This window comes from Palaemon carinicauda, chromosome 19, assembly GCF_036898095.1.
Source record: "Palaemon carinicauda isolate YSFRI2023 chromosome 19, ASM3689809v2, whole genome shotgun sequence".
Lineage (NCBI taxonomy): Eukaryota > Metazoa > Arthropoda > Malacostraca > Decapoda > Palaemonidae > Palaemon > Palaemon carinicauda.
Window position 1 is genome coordinate 111322105 of NC_090743.1, and position 18617 is coordinate 111340721.

Consider the following 18617-nt stretch of genomic DNA (forward strand, 5'->3'; position numbering starts at 1 on the left):
AGTTACAACTTAGCTACTTCCAGAATGTTCTAATAGTTTTGGTAGCCTGGGGGCTGGGCTAAGGGTGTCTGAGTTATAACTTAGCTACTTCCAGAATGTTCTAATAGTTTTGGTAGCCTGGGAGCTGGGCTAAGGGTGTCAGAGTTACCAAGTATTGTTCTCTCGAACACGTACTCACACAACGCGAGACGGCTCTCTCAATCAGCTAGCTCCATCCACCCTTTGTTCCCGAAATAAAAAAAGATAACATCTATCTCTAGGTTTTTCGGGAAATTTCCAAAGCACATGGCATATTGTGTATTCGCTCACAAACATGATGCAATACCTCATAGAAGTATAAAAAACATTACACAAGCCCTTGTTCCTATCTTGTATGGTCACCTAACTCTCTCAAACAGTTTACATAAGACTTCGTAACAAACATACATGAAATAAGAAGTTAATTCTTAGAAATAATGTAAATTTTCATATTGTCACCCTCATAAACTAACTGCCTAAGTCTTTTTCTCCACTTATTGGGAAATCAAAAAAAAACTTCTCATTTCCTAATTCTTTATATCATTATCTTGAGCTTCAATTCACAAATTTTTAACTGAAGAATTGTGAATTAGAATTTGTTAATTGAAGCTCAACACAATGATATAAAGAATTAGGAAATGAGAAGGTTTTTTTATTATTTCCCAACAAGTGGAGAAAATGACTTAGGCAGTTAGTTTATGAGGGTGACGATATACTGACTTGAATAAAGAATACAATGAAATTATTGACAAAAGTCTTATGTAATTCACATTATAAACTTGAATCTACATGAGAGAAACTCATCTTAAGAGCCTAAGAGCTGGCTGACCTCTCTTCAATGCAGATATGAAAACATGAATAAAATCATGAATAAACTACTGTATTTACACAAGAGCAGCTTAGTAAGAATTATACAGTATATATATAAATATATATATATATATATATATATATATATATATATATATATATATATATATATATGTATATGTATGTATGTATGTGTATGTACGTATGTATTCATTCTTTAATATAGACAGTCGTGTAAGGGTTAATTGGTGGAAACATTGTCTTTGCTAAATTGTTAAACGATCGCTTCGCTTAATTGTCTCCCTTCGTAGAACAGGTCTTTGGTTTAATATTTAGCGAGACCCCATAAAAACTTCAGAACTTATGTGGCAGGTGGCTATTAAAAAAGCAGCTACTATGTTTCTAGTATCCACATTTTTTATTGTTGGGAGTATCCCATATCCCAGCATTCCAGTTTTAGTAACTACTAATACATTCCCCTTTGAGATGAGGGGGTGGTTTTGCCTTAGATATGCTTAAAGTAGAATTTTAAAGGGATATCACTTAGTTTCTCCATAAGCAAAGGGAAGGAACAGTTGCCCTTAAGAGATACTGGATTTTACTGACATTCCTGATTGGTAAAAAGTCTGATGTTACAATTTCTTACACCTGTATGGAATGCAAGCTGTTGCTATCTCAAGCTTGAGTTCTAGGTGTATTCAAGTTCTGTAAGAGAAGTTGTTAATAAGTATTTTTTTTTATCTAGTTTCCAATTTGTTGTGTTCAGATTACATTCTACCTTGTGGTATATTAGTAATAGTCACATTCCATCAAGTTATTTGGGAGAGTCTAATTTTACAGCTGTACTTGGGTGAGGAAGACTGTGGTCTCCTTCGTCAACTAGTGCTGATTCTAGATTTGCAATGATAAAAGTTTCATAAAAAATTTTATTGCATCACTGAATAAATTTCCTCCACATTGATGTACAGTTTTACATATTTTGTGAAATTTTCATTTCCATAAATAATGAAAGAAAGAAGGAAAATGGTAATAACTGAACTTAAATTATGCCCAATGGTCCTAACAGATTGGAAAGTATTAACTGTCACGTGTTAACAGAAGTGGAACAAGTTCTCTTGAAAGATTCAGTCTTACTCATTAGTATCTGATAATAATCTCCCTAAGGTTATATGTCAGCATTGAATTATCCACTTTACTTAATTTACAATTAAACTTAAGTTATTACCTATTTCACAAATAAGAGTGTCATATTAAAGAGTACAGAAGCTCCTCTACTTACAAACGTCCGGAGAAATAAACACAAATCCAATTTGAATCATAAAACTGAGATATTGTATCAAAAGTTTGTATACTTCAATAAGTTAAATACTGTAATAGAACAATATTATATGATTTGATACATTAAACAAAATGAAATTTGCAATAACCTTTATATTTATTCCATATGAAACTAGTTGAGAACCTTCTGTACGTTAAGAATTCAATAGCAGGCTGCAATATAATTTTTTAAATTTTTCTTTCCAAGGTACAGCTACCCACTCTTGAAACAGAGAAGAACGTTTTGGACACAGTCAAGCTGTTTGGAGGAAAAATTTTCAACCTGGAGTCGGTTTATGTAGTCAACGACAACAATACTAACCCTGATGTGGCTTGAGACCCATGGTGATTGAATTTCTGGAGATTGATTATCTGCTTGTGCTGAAAATTTTTCTTTTATGATAAGTACTGAGCTTTAATTATGTTTTTTGTGTGCCTAGATGTGAAATAAGTTACTTTGATTTGAAAGGATTGGTACAGTACCATAATTGTACATGTAGGAAGTTAATAATCTTTTCAACAAAAAGAAAAATTAACTTTTTTTAATTTGAGGTTCTATAAGATAGTTCTCTACTGTAATGTACAGTACTGTAGTAATTATTTGAAGTTGAATTTTTGCACTTCATTCTCAGTTGTGTGATTTTACTACTGTATTTAGGATTATTTTGCTTATTTGTAAATTGTGTATCGTGATAAAGTAGCCATAGATTTTTTAGGTTTGTTACAACTTTTTTCCATGTGTACTTGGTGAGTAGCTCTGAAAATTACGTTGTGGTTGTAAGAAGATTTGTTGCTAGAATATTAATGTTCTTGCTGGAAATAAAAGTTTGAATTTTTTTAAATAGTAGCAGTGCTTCAACTAAAGAACTACTGTATAAGTTTTGTATATGTGTGTGTCGGATGGTGAAAAGACTGAAGATAGGCTGTGAATCTTGTGATATGGTTAAGTATACTGTAGAGAATAGGAAGTTTGAATGCTTAGAGAAAAGTTTAGAATCTTTGAAAGTTTATCACTGCTTTTAGAAAGCTATTTGAATGTCTAATTTCTAAGGATAAAGTCTAAGTACAATTGCCAGTGAGCCAAAAAAAAGAAATTGAATATAACTGCAGATGGGCTTTTCAGTATTGTGAATAATTCCTAGTATCCCTTGAAAATGGGGTTTCAATTTTTATTTGCCAGTAGATGTAAAAAATGTAGGGTTCAGTGTTTGGTTGTAGTTCTGTAATTGACTGAAAAGCTGAAGAGTTTGAAAAGACAAAATCAAGTACTTTATGATTGTTTGCTGTGATAAGTAATTGACCTGTATTTTATAAATATTGGGTTGTAAATGAGTGTGCATGAGTCATTTAGTGTGCCTGCAGAACTGTATGAATGGAACTGAATGATCAGGTAGGAAAAGTGCATACAAATATATTTCTTGAAGCACCAAAGAGGCTTAGTATCCCCATAATTCTGAACAAGGGGTTCAGCTGCCTTAATGCGTCTCCTCTAATTATTTCGCTCAAAAGCATCTTCTTCAGATCTTCTTTCACGTTATCCTTCTTTCTAATCCCTTGCCCCCTTATTCCTCTAATAGGTTCCAATTAAGCCCTCACCTATTCTTACTACATACTTAAACTATCGTAATCTGGACTGATTTATCATATCAATAATCTTTATCACCTTTGAATTTCACTAAATTCTTCTTATGCCAGCCACTCATGCAGTGAGATCCCTAAATTCCACCTTAAGTTTTTCATATCTTTTTGCTCCCACTTCTGTTCTGTTTTCCTTTCTTCATGGTGTCCTTGTTTCTGAAATATTCATCACCATAAGGCTGATTACTGTATATTAGGTTGATGATTTTCTGTTTATTTAGAATTGTTTTGGTCACACACTACATGTGCCACCTACCTCCATTTCCCGCGAGCTTCTTATAACCTAAATTCTAAGGCGGCTTCCTACCTCACTCTTGGTTTAAACTGGTTCCCCTTTATTTGGAATTCTCAACCTATCTTGAATCTAGGCCTCGTCGCTATTATAAATAACGTATCACCTTTCTGCTCGCTAGGCACCATACCCTCAGTTTTATCAACATTTACTTTTATACCACACTTACCCTTCTCTATTATTTTTAGTTTCTGTTTTAATCACCAGCTCATCTGCATGTAGCAATTCCTGTAGATTCTCATTCCCGATCCCATCACTTAATTCATCCATAAGGAGCACAAACAGGAAGGGGCCAAGGGCTGATCTTTGATGTAAACCAACTCTAGCTTCAAACATTCCTGTCTTGCTGCAATAGGTTATTGCTGTAGTGGTTATTGTTGGCATTTTGTTCTTTTAACATCAAAGACAGCATCAACATTTCATTTCCTTCTGATAAAACTATACTGCAGCTTACCAATGTTTGCAGTTGCTCAAAATCTATCATTACTTGTTCATTCTTTAAAATATCCAACATATTTTATTTTAGTATGATTCATCTACAATTTTCACACTCCATATTATATCCCTTCTCCTTATCCATATTTACCATCAGAATTTGGTATTACTCTTATCTTGAAACGTTGCCCCTAACAGTTATAGTATCTCTTCTTTCCCTTCTATAGCAAGTTTCATTAATATTTGATCCTCTAATGTACCTGATCATTCACAATTCCTAATTTTACTTATAATGGCCTTCCTTACTTTTACAGATTAATTGTCCAAGGGGATTTTTTATTGTTTAAAAATAATTCATGTCAATTTTTATACCATTTAAATAGTATTTTGATCACTATTTTAGCAAAGAACAAACTCATTCTGAAAGAAGTTTAAGAATGAAATCATTTTATTAAGAGATAAAAGTAATATAGAAATTATTTTTTGCAGTACTATAGGGTTATGATAAATAAACCATTTTGATATATAAGGCAAGTGTTATAAAATACACATTACAGAAATTAAGTACATATAATATCAAGTGATTCATCTTTAAGAAGCTTAGATATGTATGAAAAACTGAGGACTGCTCCTTTATAGGTAATTAAAATGCAATTAAGATAACATAGAAAGTGGTTTGCTTCCTTGGAATTGAAATAAGGAAGCAATATTTTTACATGGTACACTATACTCTTATACTCTCAGAGCTAATTGGCTCGATGAATCAAGAAGTCATAAAGCAAATAGTGCCATGGTATGGTTTCCTCAGCTTTGAACAATAGACCTCGTAAATATGATGATAAGATTAAGAAGTATACTACCATAAAATTATAGATTTTTTAGCAATTTGCAAAATGTCATTTAGTTAAAAATATTAGTTTAACCAGACCTCCCAGCTTAAGAAGGCCCTTCTGGAGTGTGCTAAGAAGGAATTACAAGCTAAAAATGTGTGTTTTTATATCCATGTATCCCTGCTTACAAGAGTAAACTCAAAATTATAGGCTTCAAGAATAGGAATGATTCAGTAATTCAACTAAGGTTAACAAAATTGTACCAGCAAACTTTGAAGTAATTGTCAACATTCCCTTATGTAGGACATTCCACACGCATATATGTACTATACATATATATATATATATATATATATATATATATATATATATATATATATATATATATATCTCTATATATATATATATATATATATTTATGTATGTATGTATGTATGTATATAAATATATATACAGGGTATATAAATATATATATATATATATATATATATATATATATATATATATATATATATACATGTATATATATATCATCGTCATCATCAGCCATAGCTACCCCACAACAGGACAAAGGCCTCAGATATGACCTTCATCTTGCATTGTTATGGGCTTTCTATACCAGTCTATACCGAGAAATTTTCTTAGGTGTCAATCCATCGTCTTCTCTTCCTTCCCCTACTTTGTTTGCAATGTCTAGGTGCCCATTCTGTCATTCTTCCTGTCCATCGATTATATGTCCATTTCTATTTCTTACATGTTGTTAGAATATCCTCTACTTTAGTTGCTCTGGCATCCACATAGCTCTTTTTCTATCCCTTAGTGTTATTCCCATCATTATTCTTTCCATAGCTGTTGGAGTTGTAACTAGTTTATGTTCTAAGGTGTTAGTAAGGCTCCAAGTTTCTGATGCATAAGTTAATACTGGTAGGACCATCTGATGAAATACTTTTCTTTTTAGAGAAAGTGGCATTTTAATTTTCATAATCTCATTTTGTTTACCAAAAGATCTCCATCCCATGCTTATCCTTCTTTAATTTTGGTCTCTTGTCGTGGGGAAACACTTACTAGCCTATCTGTCGTAAGTACATATATTCATTAACAATGTTGTCTCTGCATTTTAATTAAGAATTTTCATAATTTTACTCATATTCATTTTCATACATACATTTCTGCCTTCTCTATTCAAATCTTCTATTTTCTTTTGCAATTCCTTCCATGATTCACTAAATAGAACTTTGTCATCTGCAAATCTTTTGTATAATTATTATACACATATATATGTATACAGTATATATACTATATATATACTTTTGGGATAGCTTCTCTCATATATATGACTCAATGACAAAACTCATTTTCCTATAAAGGTACCATTGATTTGTATGTGTACAGAGAATTTTCAAAACTAATCTAGCATGTGCTCAGTCCATCACCAAAAAGCTTATAATCATAAGAAAAATAATAATAATAATAAAGATCTAACATAACCAATTCCAAGCTAACTGGAAGCTGCTGAATGTTCAGAACCTTCAGTACTGAGACAGTAAGTTATTGATAGTGGTAACTGGCCAATAAATTTGGTAAAATATTAGGTCATAACCTAATTAACTGTACTTAACCCAGAAGTTGAGGTAAAAATCTCCTGACTTGTCAGTTAGGAGCATGAACAAGACGTGCTTCTTGTAAAGTACAAGAAGAAGAAAAATGGTTGCTGGGCTGAGTCGAGATACAAACTCCCTGGAAAGAATTTTACCCAATGTCAGTAGTGGTTCTCAGTGTTGTCAGTTAGCAGTTGATGTCAGCAGTAAAGATGCAATGACGGGTTCATCAGAACCTGAATCTTTGGGTCTCCCTTTTACGCACTGAGTTAGTGCCTTGCACGGGGATATATATCATGTATAGGATTCCCTTATGTAGCTTCTTTGAGAAAGCCCCTGTGAATGAAACAGCAGCCTAACCCCAAAAATGATCATATTGAGGGTTAAGGAAACCTTGGCACTAGAATGGGAAATAATATATATATATATATATATATATATATATATATATATATATATATATATATATATATATATATATATATATATATATATATATATATATATATGAGAGAGAGAGAGAGAGAGAGAGAGAGAGAGAGAGAGAGAGAGAGAGAGAGAGAGAGAGAGAGAGAGAGAGAGAGAATTTAGTTTTTGTTTTAGTAATTTAATATACTATATATTTGTTAGTTTAAGAGAATTGGTTAGAATACGTTCCTGGTGATAGGAGTGGAGTTACATATGATTATTTAACTGAAATTAGTGATATTAATGTAGGATTAGGCATCATATTGAAAGAGCAAATAATTATTAAATTCGTATGAGTGAAACTATGCCAAGAAATTATGAACCAAGTCAACTTTTAGCTCTCAAAGCAAACAGTGCCATTAAAATATGACTTGGTGATGTAATATTTCATTCAGATTGAATGCACATGAAATTAATGAAATGTAATTCCTTCTTTAAGCAGGGAAATTATAATACGTATCATATTCTTGGGAAAGTAGCCCCTTAATCTAGAATAATGTGAATAATCTACTTTTGGTACAGCAGTCGGTTGAGCTTTCTCCTTGTGCAATATCTTCTAAAAGTTCTTAATTCAAAATAAGAGAGTGAAAATATTTTCCAATGATGATTTTGATTTAGTGTTATTGAAATTAAAATGAAGTATGAAAACAAATTGTCATAGTTAATCTTAAGTAAAATTGGAATCGTAGGTAGATTGAAGAAGAAGCTTGCAATTGAGGAATGTGGAATGCTTCTAGTTGGTGCCCTTGTATTAGTGTGGAATGCACGGTGAATTTGAAGAATTTTGAGCAAGACAAAGAAGCGAGTACTGTATGTATGCAAATGAAAGTTGTTAAAGAGTAAAACCAATGAGTGAAATTTCTACTCATAGGTCTAAGTGATAGTCAGACATTTTTGTATAAGGGGAAATATATATATTTTGGGGCCTTTTTGAATATTAGTATGTAAGGTTATAAGTAATTCAATTTTTGTTACAAATATTTTAAAAGTAGATTTTTTATCTTTTACATATAAGTAATAAGTTTAGAGTTTTATTTAGTCATATCTCTTAAAAAGGTTATACTGTAAGTATTTTAATTTTTTTCAAATATTTTAAAAAGGAAATTTTTATCTTTTACATAAAATGAAAAAGTAGAGTTTTATTTAGTTATAGCTCTTAAGAATAATGATTTGGCTCTGAGATGTTTGTAAATGCCAGCCGAGTAGGGTTTTCTTTTACCCTTTTTATTGTGAAAGTTGCTCATTTTTATAATTTACCTCTGAAGTACAAAAGAAAATCTTGACATTTTTCTATTTATAACATTAAATTTCAATTATTGAAACTAATGTGTGAAAGATGACCCTCCTCAAGTAATGGTTTATTATTGATTGCAATTAATGTATTTTGGCTATAATATCTTGTACTGAGTCACGAATAAACAGAAGTGAATTCGGTCACCCCTTTCATTTCATGTGTTGAACTTGTGCTGGTTTATGGAAGACATAAGTTTGTTTTGCAATCAACTTATTACTTATAATACAGTAAGCACACATTCTTGTATCAATTGCTTATCATGAGCACTGAGCATGTGCACTATGAATCCTGAGGTCCCAGTCTGCTAGGTGGATGATTACTACCCTAGATTCATTGATTTCAATCCCATTTTCGTTAATCACACCAGCATACATTCCTTTTAACTTCTTTTGTTTCTTTTGCTATTTTGTAAAAAAAATTTTAGTTAAATTCCAAGGAACGTTTTTGGGGAAATTAAGAGTTAGGTTTATGCATAAGTCCAAGAGGAATTTGTTCCTACTCGACCTACAAACCTTCGGCCTTAAATTAAGGAGATTGATTGAGCGCGAGATGGAAACGGTCATAAAAACGAGTAGCTTCACTTATGATCCAGCTGCTGATGAGTACACATGTACTGCCAGCACCTTACCAAACATTTTCTTTTTCTTTTTCTACTGCAGGAAGTGAATACGTTTTTGACTTGGATATGTAAGTGAAACAGGATGTTTGTACTCACCGGGGAAGGTTGGCCACTGCAAACGACTAATAAGTAAACTGGCTGTATAACCACACTCCCTCTGTGTCTTGTAAGGGTCATGGTTGTTTGCAATAATCCCCATGCACCGAGTACAGGTTGTGGACTCCTGTGCAGTGGCAGGCATATGCCTTCAAGGGAAAGAATCGAGCTAAGCCTTTGTCGGGGTCTGTCTTAGCACCAAAGAATTCTTTTGCTGCTTCCACCAACCCTTTGCATACGCCCCTGGCTCGGTCCCCAGGGAGTATGCATCAGGAACAAGGAGCCCTTGGCGACCTACATCTTCCCTCCTTCCAGATCAGTGAATGCCCACTCTTCCTTCTTTCAGCAAGTTTTTGCTTGACACAATTGAGAGGATGGCACCATTGAAAGCTGTCATTGTGTACAATGGAAGATCAAGAATTGGCCCCGGATCAAGCTAACGATCAGATCTGTGGATCGGCGTAATCACTTGAGTCCAGCCATTCAAATAAGATCCAGCAACCCCCTCTCCAATCAGCAAAGGTTCTACATGTCAGAGAATGCGGCTTCAGTCCCACTGCAGGTTGATCCGTTGGTGTGCATACTGACATGGACACTCGTTGGAGAGACTCAGGCCAGAGGGTATGTCCTTGTGACCTCTAAGTCAGTGGCTATGAAGTTGTCTGCCCTGGGTTCTCTTCACGTTATTTTCCGGCTCGACCAGTGATCAGGAGCAGTGATATAACTTTGTAAAGGCAATGAGGTTATTAACCTTTGAGTCTTTGGAGAAGTTCAAGAGTCTCAAGCTGTCTGGTGAGAATGCTGTGATTTGCCCGCTCACCAGTCAGCTAACTGGGTTTAGAAGAAACAGCTTGATTTGGTTTCCCTTTTCTGAAAAGAAGTTACCCATATACCCCATAGGTGGCGTTGATGTTAAGGAGCTTGTTCCGGGGGCCATGTGTTTCTTTTCTCGGACTCTTGTAGGGAGCGGTGGAATTTTGGAGGACTGCTTCGTAGGACTCCCTGTTCCAGTGTGCTGTTTCCTTCAGGGTTCCGGCCTTTCGAAGGTAGCAGCTGCCAAACCTGTGAGATCAGAGGTGAGTAAGGGCCTTGTGCCCACTCCGAGACTCCAATCGTCACCACCCGCAACCTATTCCTAAAAGGGACTGTGAGTACATAGCCTTTTTGAACACACAAGCGCTTCCTGTTTGTGTTCCAGGGGACTTCTAACCCACCCACCATGAGTCTCTCTAATTAAAGGGCCTGGGTTTGTATGATGCGTAGGAACAAACCTGAGTTCTTTAATCCAACTATCCTCCTCAACCAGTTCTGTGCCAAAAGGTGGAAATTGATGGCTCTCCGCACCCTCACCAGTTGGATAACTATTTGTTATCCAACATTAACAACCGAATCCAGCTCATGCTGAAATTAAAGGACTCAGGTTAGAATGACTAGAAAAAGTAAACATTACAGGGTGGTTTGGTTACCTTCCCTTTGGTTCACTGACTTATGAACTTGTTTTCTTTGCCGGAGATTTTCAGAGACACTCCGAGTATTATTTCTGAGACATATGCTGTCACTGCCTCTAGTGTTCCTATTTAAGTTAGGATACAGTAGAATTTCACATATAAGGCACTGGTAGCAGGTTTTTACATTTTCTGCTGCCCAACTCACCAGTGCTTTGTGTTAACTCTCGAGAGTGTTGGAGCTCTATGCATTCTTCTTTGTCTCTGGGTATTGTCAAGATATGGGCTAGATTCTTATGGATGTAAGTACTGAGGGAGGGCAAAGAGGCAGCATTGCACAACATCAATGACTGATAAGGGTCTGCATTAGTAAGGGGGAGCACCACTAACAGAATCAACAGTGAACTTAATGACTTTTTACATGAATCACACTAACACAGAAACCATACCAATGATACATAGATACTTACTTCCCTAATGTCTAACTCTTGATGACCATATCTCATGTGGAGACTGCACTCCCAAAAAAGGGACCATGCAAATGTATGTCCCTGAAAACTCTTGCATTTAACTCTTGCAGTAGCCCACTTGTGGTCTTTGACAGCACTTGTGGAAGTTGTTACACTTTTAACATGAGCCATTCTGCAACACAGCTAATATATCTTGCATTGAGGCTCAAGCTTGTGTAAGAGGCTGTTCTTACGATGGCTACATGCTTCTAGTAGTGCCCTCATTAATAGGATTTATCAGGGAATGGGGAAGAAAGGTCACTCACACTCTGATTAATAGCTTGTTGAGAATTTTTTCTCATGCATATGAACTAAAACCACAATTTATTTTGTCATAAACCTGTTTATCAGAGTTTGCCTTGATAGCCATTTAAGATGGAGAATTAAGTGGATATGAACACTTGCAGAATCAGTATTGGCAAAGTTATTGAAGACAAGATCAGAAATAAAATTTCCATTTTTCTATCCTGGAAGGCTTAAGCATGTAAAACATTGAAATTGATTTGGTAGCAAGTTCGTGATAATAAGCAATGAGAACATTATAAAAAATACATTCAAGTAAGATAAAGGTTCCTGGATAGCCATGCCTCATGTAGGTGCCTTGTAGAGGGTGATCAGTGAATATTACAATGCCAAGATGAAGATAAAAGGTTAGTAGAGCCTTCCAAATAAAAGCACAAAAGCTGGCCTAAAAAAAAGAGAGAAAGAAACAGGCTTCTTTAGAATGTGATTACTATCCCCTCTCTCAGAGCTAAAGGAATGTCCCATCACAAACTGTGGTACATCTGATTCTAGAGTCGATGAAAATTATCTTAGATTTCTTACTCCAATGGAAAAAATGGTGAAGATTCAAAAATATATAATGTTATCCTTTTATGAAATATTTTAAAGAATTGCCATTTTAAAGTGTATAATTTTACTCTAGCTTATAAGAAGAGAGTTATAAGGTGATAATATATTTTATTTAAGTTGTAACTTTATCTTTTAATCCAGAATCCTCTTTTTTTATAAAGGAATAAAGTCAAACTTTTGATAAAATAATGACATATTTTGGATAACCTTTCTCCTATCCTAAATGAGAGAGAGAGAAAATGTTGAAATAATTTCATGTCAATGATTACATATAAAATTATTTTCAATCAAATATAAAATATCATATGAAAATATGTTGTATGTATTTGAAGCCTCTTTTCATAATTTTCATTGGTAATGTCTGTTACCGTGCTAGGCGGTATATCTTAGCAATCCATGTTTGCTAACGGTTATACAGTACTCATATAAGCGGATGAGCAACTTGGGGGAGTAATGAGAGCTTTGGGTGTGGAGGAAATGCCCCCCTAAATCTTGATGAAGTCCCTGGCAGCAGGGTGATGGATTGGGTTTAAGACGATGGACAAAGTGACTCTTCGCCTTTTACTCCTGATGCCTGTCATTAGATCTTACTAAATTAGTATAGACCGGCGGGGGTCACTTGCCTTGGGTAGATAGGCACTGCTCATCACAAGGAACTGGCTATCCTTGGATGTATCTAGCCAATGAATCCTCTATGGATTTAGTCAGTCATGGAATGAGAAGATGACGGAATGGCCCCCAGTCCCAGGCGTACTGGGGTGCTAAGAATCTCTTGGTTTATAAATACTGAAGAAAAATTTAAAATAGGTAATTGGAATGTTAGTACCATGAATCCAATTGGGAAGTTACAGCAAAGGGAGAGTGAGTATATGAAATATAGTTTGGATACCTTGGCCCTAAGTGAAACATGTTGTAATGGGATTGGTAAGAAAAATTATAGCTATGAAAATATATAGTATGCTTATTCTAAAAAGACTGGAGAGAAAGATTGATGAAAAGCTGAGAGATGAACAAGCAGGATTTAGAAAAGGTAGAAGTTGCTCTGACCAAATTTTCATTTTGAGACATGCTGTACAGCAATGTGTAGAATATAGAAATCCCCTTTTGATGGCATTTGTGGACTATGAAAAAGCCTTTAATAGAGTGCGTTGGCCAATTTTGTTGAGTCCTGTGTTAATATGGAATTCCTCTTAAATATGTAAATTTAATTAAGTGCGTTCATGAGCATAGCAAGTGCAAAGTTAATGTTAATGAAGTCTTATCAAATGAATTTCCAGTGAACAGCCAAGTACTCCAAGGGTATGTGTTGTAGATGGTGGAGAAGGATTGGACTGGATTGGTGATAGAAATTAAGCAGACCTAGAGTATGCTGATGATACTGTCCTTGTTAGCAGAACACCACAGGATTTGCAATACTTGCTTACCAGAATGCATGAAATATCACACAAGGTTGGGCTGAAGATAAATAGAAGAAAGACAGGTGATAAAAATGGAGTATGCAATGGAAGAAGAAATATCATTGGAAGGAGAAAGGATTAATGAGGTAGAATCATTTAAGGATTTAGGAACTATGATCTCTATTACAGGGTCTTTTGCATTAGAGTTTAGATTGAAAAAAAAAAAAATCAGGCAATGGTTAGGTTAAGTAAAATTTGGAAATCAAATCGCCTGAAATTACATATAAAAATCAGAGTATATATCAGTTTAGTGACATTGGTGTTACTGTATGGACATGAGTCATGGTATGACAGTGAAACAATATCCAATAAATTTAGTAGATATGAGAACAAAGCCTTCAGAAGGATATTGGGAGTTAAATGGCAGGACAGGATTAGAAATGAAACTGTAAGAGATTACTCGAGTGCCATATGTGGATGAGATCATGATGAGGGGTAGATGGAGATGGTTTGAGCATGCTCTGTGCACTCCCCAAGAGAGATGATTCACCAAGCACTCAGCTGAGCTCCACAATGCACTAGAAGAGTTGGAAGACCTAGGCTTACATGGTTGAGGACTATGAAGCACGAAGTAGGCGATGATAAATGGAGAAGTATTGAATTAAAAGCTTAAGATAGAGATGACTGGCAAAATCTAACCGAGCCCCTTTGCGCCAATAGGGGTAAGAGGAGATGATGATGATGATGAATGTCTGTATACAGTATGGGTATGATAATGACCGGACACATTCAAGACTGATAGTTCGGAGGTGTTGGTGATAAAGTTATTGTTTGTTTGCTTCATCTTTACAGGTCTATTTTACTCTTATTATTGATATCATACTGGAAGGTATCATGTTACTGCTATAGCAATATATAGTATATAGTACAGTGTATTTTGATATTGCCAGTTTAAGACTTCAAGTGTTGATATATGTACTGTACTATATTTAAGAATTTTTTACTACATGTAAATATTCACCAAAGAACTGTAATTGCACTTTAAATTAAATACACTACAGTACATATATTAAAACTCAAACTGGCAATATTAAAATCCCCACCTTTCTCACGTATGTATGTCTTTAAACTGAGTTTATATTGCCTATTATCTGTGGAATTCTACAACTGCAGAAGCTCAGAACCTAATTACCTTGAATAGGGAGGCTTGACTTTATTGAAATTATAAAGAATTAAACTATAAAATTGATAACTGCAAAGACAATAGGAATTGGTTGTATTACCAGTCAGGTAATGTGATACAGGTATAGTGACATTGCATGATTAAACTGTTGGCCAGGGTGTTTAAGGTATGTTTTGATGAGGGAAAGGTTCCAAATAACTTAAGAGGCATAAGGTTTCCTGTGTATAAAGCTGGTAGAGGTGCTATAAAAATTATACGGCACAGTTATAAGAATTATATGGCACAGTATTATTTCCTGTACCTCCAGTTTTCTTGCGGAACTCTATAAGGTCAAGGAATAAATCTTCCCAGATATTGAAGACATACCCAGAATGTCAGAAGAAAAAGAGTGCTTTAGAATAGTTCCAAAGACTTCTTAACTTGTTGACTAAGATTTATACCAGCTGTACTCATGATTCAAACGTTTAACCAGGTATGAAACCCAATTTAATATCCAAGAACAAACTTTTAGATAATATGAAGTGTAAACAGACAGAGTTTAATACTATAAATTTTTATGAAAATTACCTGTGCATGCCAATACATGCTTTTTTTTATCATATTAAACTTGGTATCTTTTTTAAGACTTTTAGTTTGTTTGTGAACAAATAAAATTGTTACTAATAAACTGTTGGTCATACTTGGTGATCTCTGTTGTAATATGGTCCCTAACTCTATACTCGACTACCATCTGTAAGAATCCACTAAATTTAATTAAAACTGTAGTTCCTTGTCAAACAAAGATTTTTTCAGAACTCTGTCAATGGAATAACACAGTAGAAACACTTGAAAAACCTTTGTTTGTTTATATTTAAATTCATTTTCAATACCGTCCCTGTTGCCTTATATGTTAACTGTTCTGAGGAGCATGTAGTTTTCGTTTGCTTAAACTTTTTAGAAATATTTTCTTTTGATTTCGTACATGTTTCACTTGATAAAAATTTATATTATCCTGGTTTTAATTACTGTTCTTGTATTTCAAGTATTTTCTAACTGAGTTAAGCAATCTTTAATATGCTCCTTGACCCGAGAGTACAGTTGGACACACGAGTTCCTGGCAGACCTCACTCTGAGGAACTGCACCCTGTCACACCCTTATTTCACGGTAAGTTCTTGTGTTTATCCTCCCCACCATTTCTGCCATCTCTTCCTACACTGCCTGTTTGGTTACTAGCCGAACAGTAAGCGTATGATAAAGTGCATTTCCGCAGAAAGAGATGTGCCAAGAATTCATCGTGTCCATCTCTATAATACCTATTCTCTGGGGCCTCTTCTTCTCTGCTATTTGCCTCAATCACTTTTCTCCTGCACTGTACTATATCCCATTATCCCCTGGAGAAGGTAGCTATGAACATGCACAAGATATCCACTTCTCATATTAAATTGTAGCTTATGAATTTGTGTTGACATTCCCTTATTCTTATAATCTATCTTTCCATGGGTTGGTAACTTTGTTGCTTCCTTTTTGATTAAGCTATACATTTTCCATCTGCTTTTCTTGTCTTGTCAGACCTGATCTAGATAAACAGATTAGTGTATGAAAGCAACTCTAATAGCATGTCAAGTGTTACCTAGAACCATTCAGCAGTAACTGAGAACCAGGAAAAAAAATTGTTCCAAAGAATTTATATAAAAAATGTGGATGAAAATTTGGTGTGAATGGTGTTTACTGGAATGTACATTTCTTTTTATAGTGAAGCCAGTCAATGGAAACCGAAAAGAACCTCCACTTCCAAAACTGAGAAGTGTTTTGTGAGTTAAATTATAAGATGTGAAGTGTGGCAGTGACACCGAAATGACATTAAAGTTTTTCCTTCAAGTGTTATTTGTATGTAGTTCATCTCATGGAATTTGATGAGTACTTTGGACTGACATTTGTAAGCAGAATTAGAAAATATATCTGCAGATGTTTAGTGAAGTTCCAAACAAATTTCAGTGATTTGTGTATTGGTGCATAGTAATTTTATCGAAAATGTGCAGAAATCAATTTTTAAGGAAAATTAACAGGATGTTTAAGCCATGAAAGCTGACAAAAAAGAGGAAGATAAGCGAAGGAGGCCAACCAGAGATGACAACGGTGATGGTAAGTACAGAAAATCTTATTGCTCTCTATTCTATGTTTCTTGTACTTGATATAGCCCTTTCTATGAATGGTAATTCAATCAATTTATGCTGGTGATTATTTTTGTCATTGTCGTTCGCCCGTACACTGTATGTCTGAATAATTCTTATTTTTACAGGAGACTGCAAATTCAAAATGATCTCGTTTACCAACGAAATATTGCAAAGATCAACATAGGATTCAATTTCCTAAGAGTAATACTAAATTTTAATATTAATCATGTCATGAAAACATTACTAATGTTGTTAATCCCCCTCATTCCAACATAATATTTGTATGCACTTTACATAAAATATTGAAGTCAAACACATTGTATAACATTTAAATCATATAAAATAAGCCTCAGATTTATTCTATTTTCTAAAGACTTGCCTTGCAGTCTGATTGATAGACCTAGTTCTAGTTTTAACATTGTCAGTTAGGCAATCGTTCTCAGATTATTCCTTATTTTGTTGGTTGTTTTATCATGAATTTATTTCATGACAAAACTTGTACCTCTAAATTATGGTAAATTCATAAACATCTTCGTGAATTAAATCAGTGATTAGTAAAAGTCATTGCCCTAGGTTGTAAATGATAAATCAAAGTACAGAAATGGAGCATGTCAAGATAAAGAAAATACCATTAGATTTACTATACATTGAGTGGGAATCCACATTATTTGGCTACCTTTTTTTTTACTCCAGTGCATGTTTTCAATATTTTTCATTTTATTAAACTGTAGATTTTGAAAAATGTTGATCCAAACAATATACGTAGCATATTTTAATCATAGACTTGATATTCATTAACTTGAGACTAAATTGTTTTGGGTGTATGAGTATTTACTTAAAATTTGGGAGACTACTGTTAAGAGTTATGATTAGGGTGTATCATATGCCCTTGACTGGTTGATACTTGAAGAGATGTAACGATAAATGGGATTTTTTTTTCCTTGAGCGAATGTTTGTCTCAAGGGATGTAAGAGAGGTGGTTATGAAGGGACTTACGAAATGCTAATGATCTCACGTAATACAGTTTGTATTGGTAATAAGAAAGAGAAGCTGTTGTGGCTGGAGAAAGCTCTTGAAATTGTCGTTAACTGTCGAATATCACTTTATAGGTGAATTGGTTAGTGTAATGATATGATAGCAAGTGAACTACACAACATACCGTAGGAATGTGGTAGTAATTGTTGTGAATGGTGACAGTAAAATACTACGAATCGAGGAGCAAAATGTGTGGAATGGTAGTTTTCATGTATGAATCGATGAACGAACTCTTCACGGGAATTATAATTACTGAATGTGAAAGAAAGGAAGACGTTGTGGATGAGTTTAATGCGTGCGAAGTAAATGTGTTACATTTTAAGAGCTGAGACCTTTAGTTTCAAAAAAAGAAAAAAAAAAATCGTGAAAAATTGTTATAGGTAAAAAAAGTAAATTGGATAATTTTTTAATTGATAATGGGAAAGGGATGGTAACTTATGAAGTAATAAGTCGATGAATAACTTAAGATTAAATAAGTTTCTTATAATTGATCATAAACTTATCATTATTTCCTCAGAAGTAATGCCTGTTCCATGACATACGCTAATGGTTTGAGATTAGGCGGAATCGAAATTATTTTTATCGATGTTAAAGTTAGAGAGGGAGCATTATTATTATTATTATTAT

The 18617-nt window shown here is 34.2% G+C and overlaps 2 protein-coding genes across 3 annotated transcripts in view; both read left to right on the forward strand.

Annotated features, from left to right (window-relative positions):
- The window catches only part of LOC137658739 (uncharacterized), a 79401-nt gene extending 70561 nt beyond the window's left edge, over window positions 1-8840 (forward strand). For both annotated transcript variants that reach the window (XM_068393759.1, XM_068393760.1), the window contains exon 7: window positions 2354-8840. In XM_068393759.1, the coding sequence (XP_068249860.1) occupies window positions 2354-2482 (129 nt within the window). In that variant the 3' untranslated portion in view covers window positions 2483-8840. The remainder of the gene's footprint in view (window positions 1-2353) is intronic.
- Window positions 8841-16629: 7789 nt separating this feature from the next.
- The window catches only part of LOC137658741 (uncharacterized), a 171067-nt gene continuing 169079 nt past the window's right edge, over window positions 16630-18617 (forward strand). Inside the window, exon 1 of the mRNA XM_068393766.1 lies at window positions 16630-16923. The gene's annotated coding sequence lies outside the window, so the exon portion shown is untranslated. The remainder of the gene's footprint in view (window positions 16924-18617) is intronic.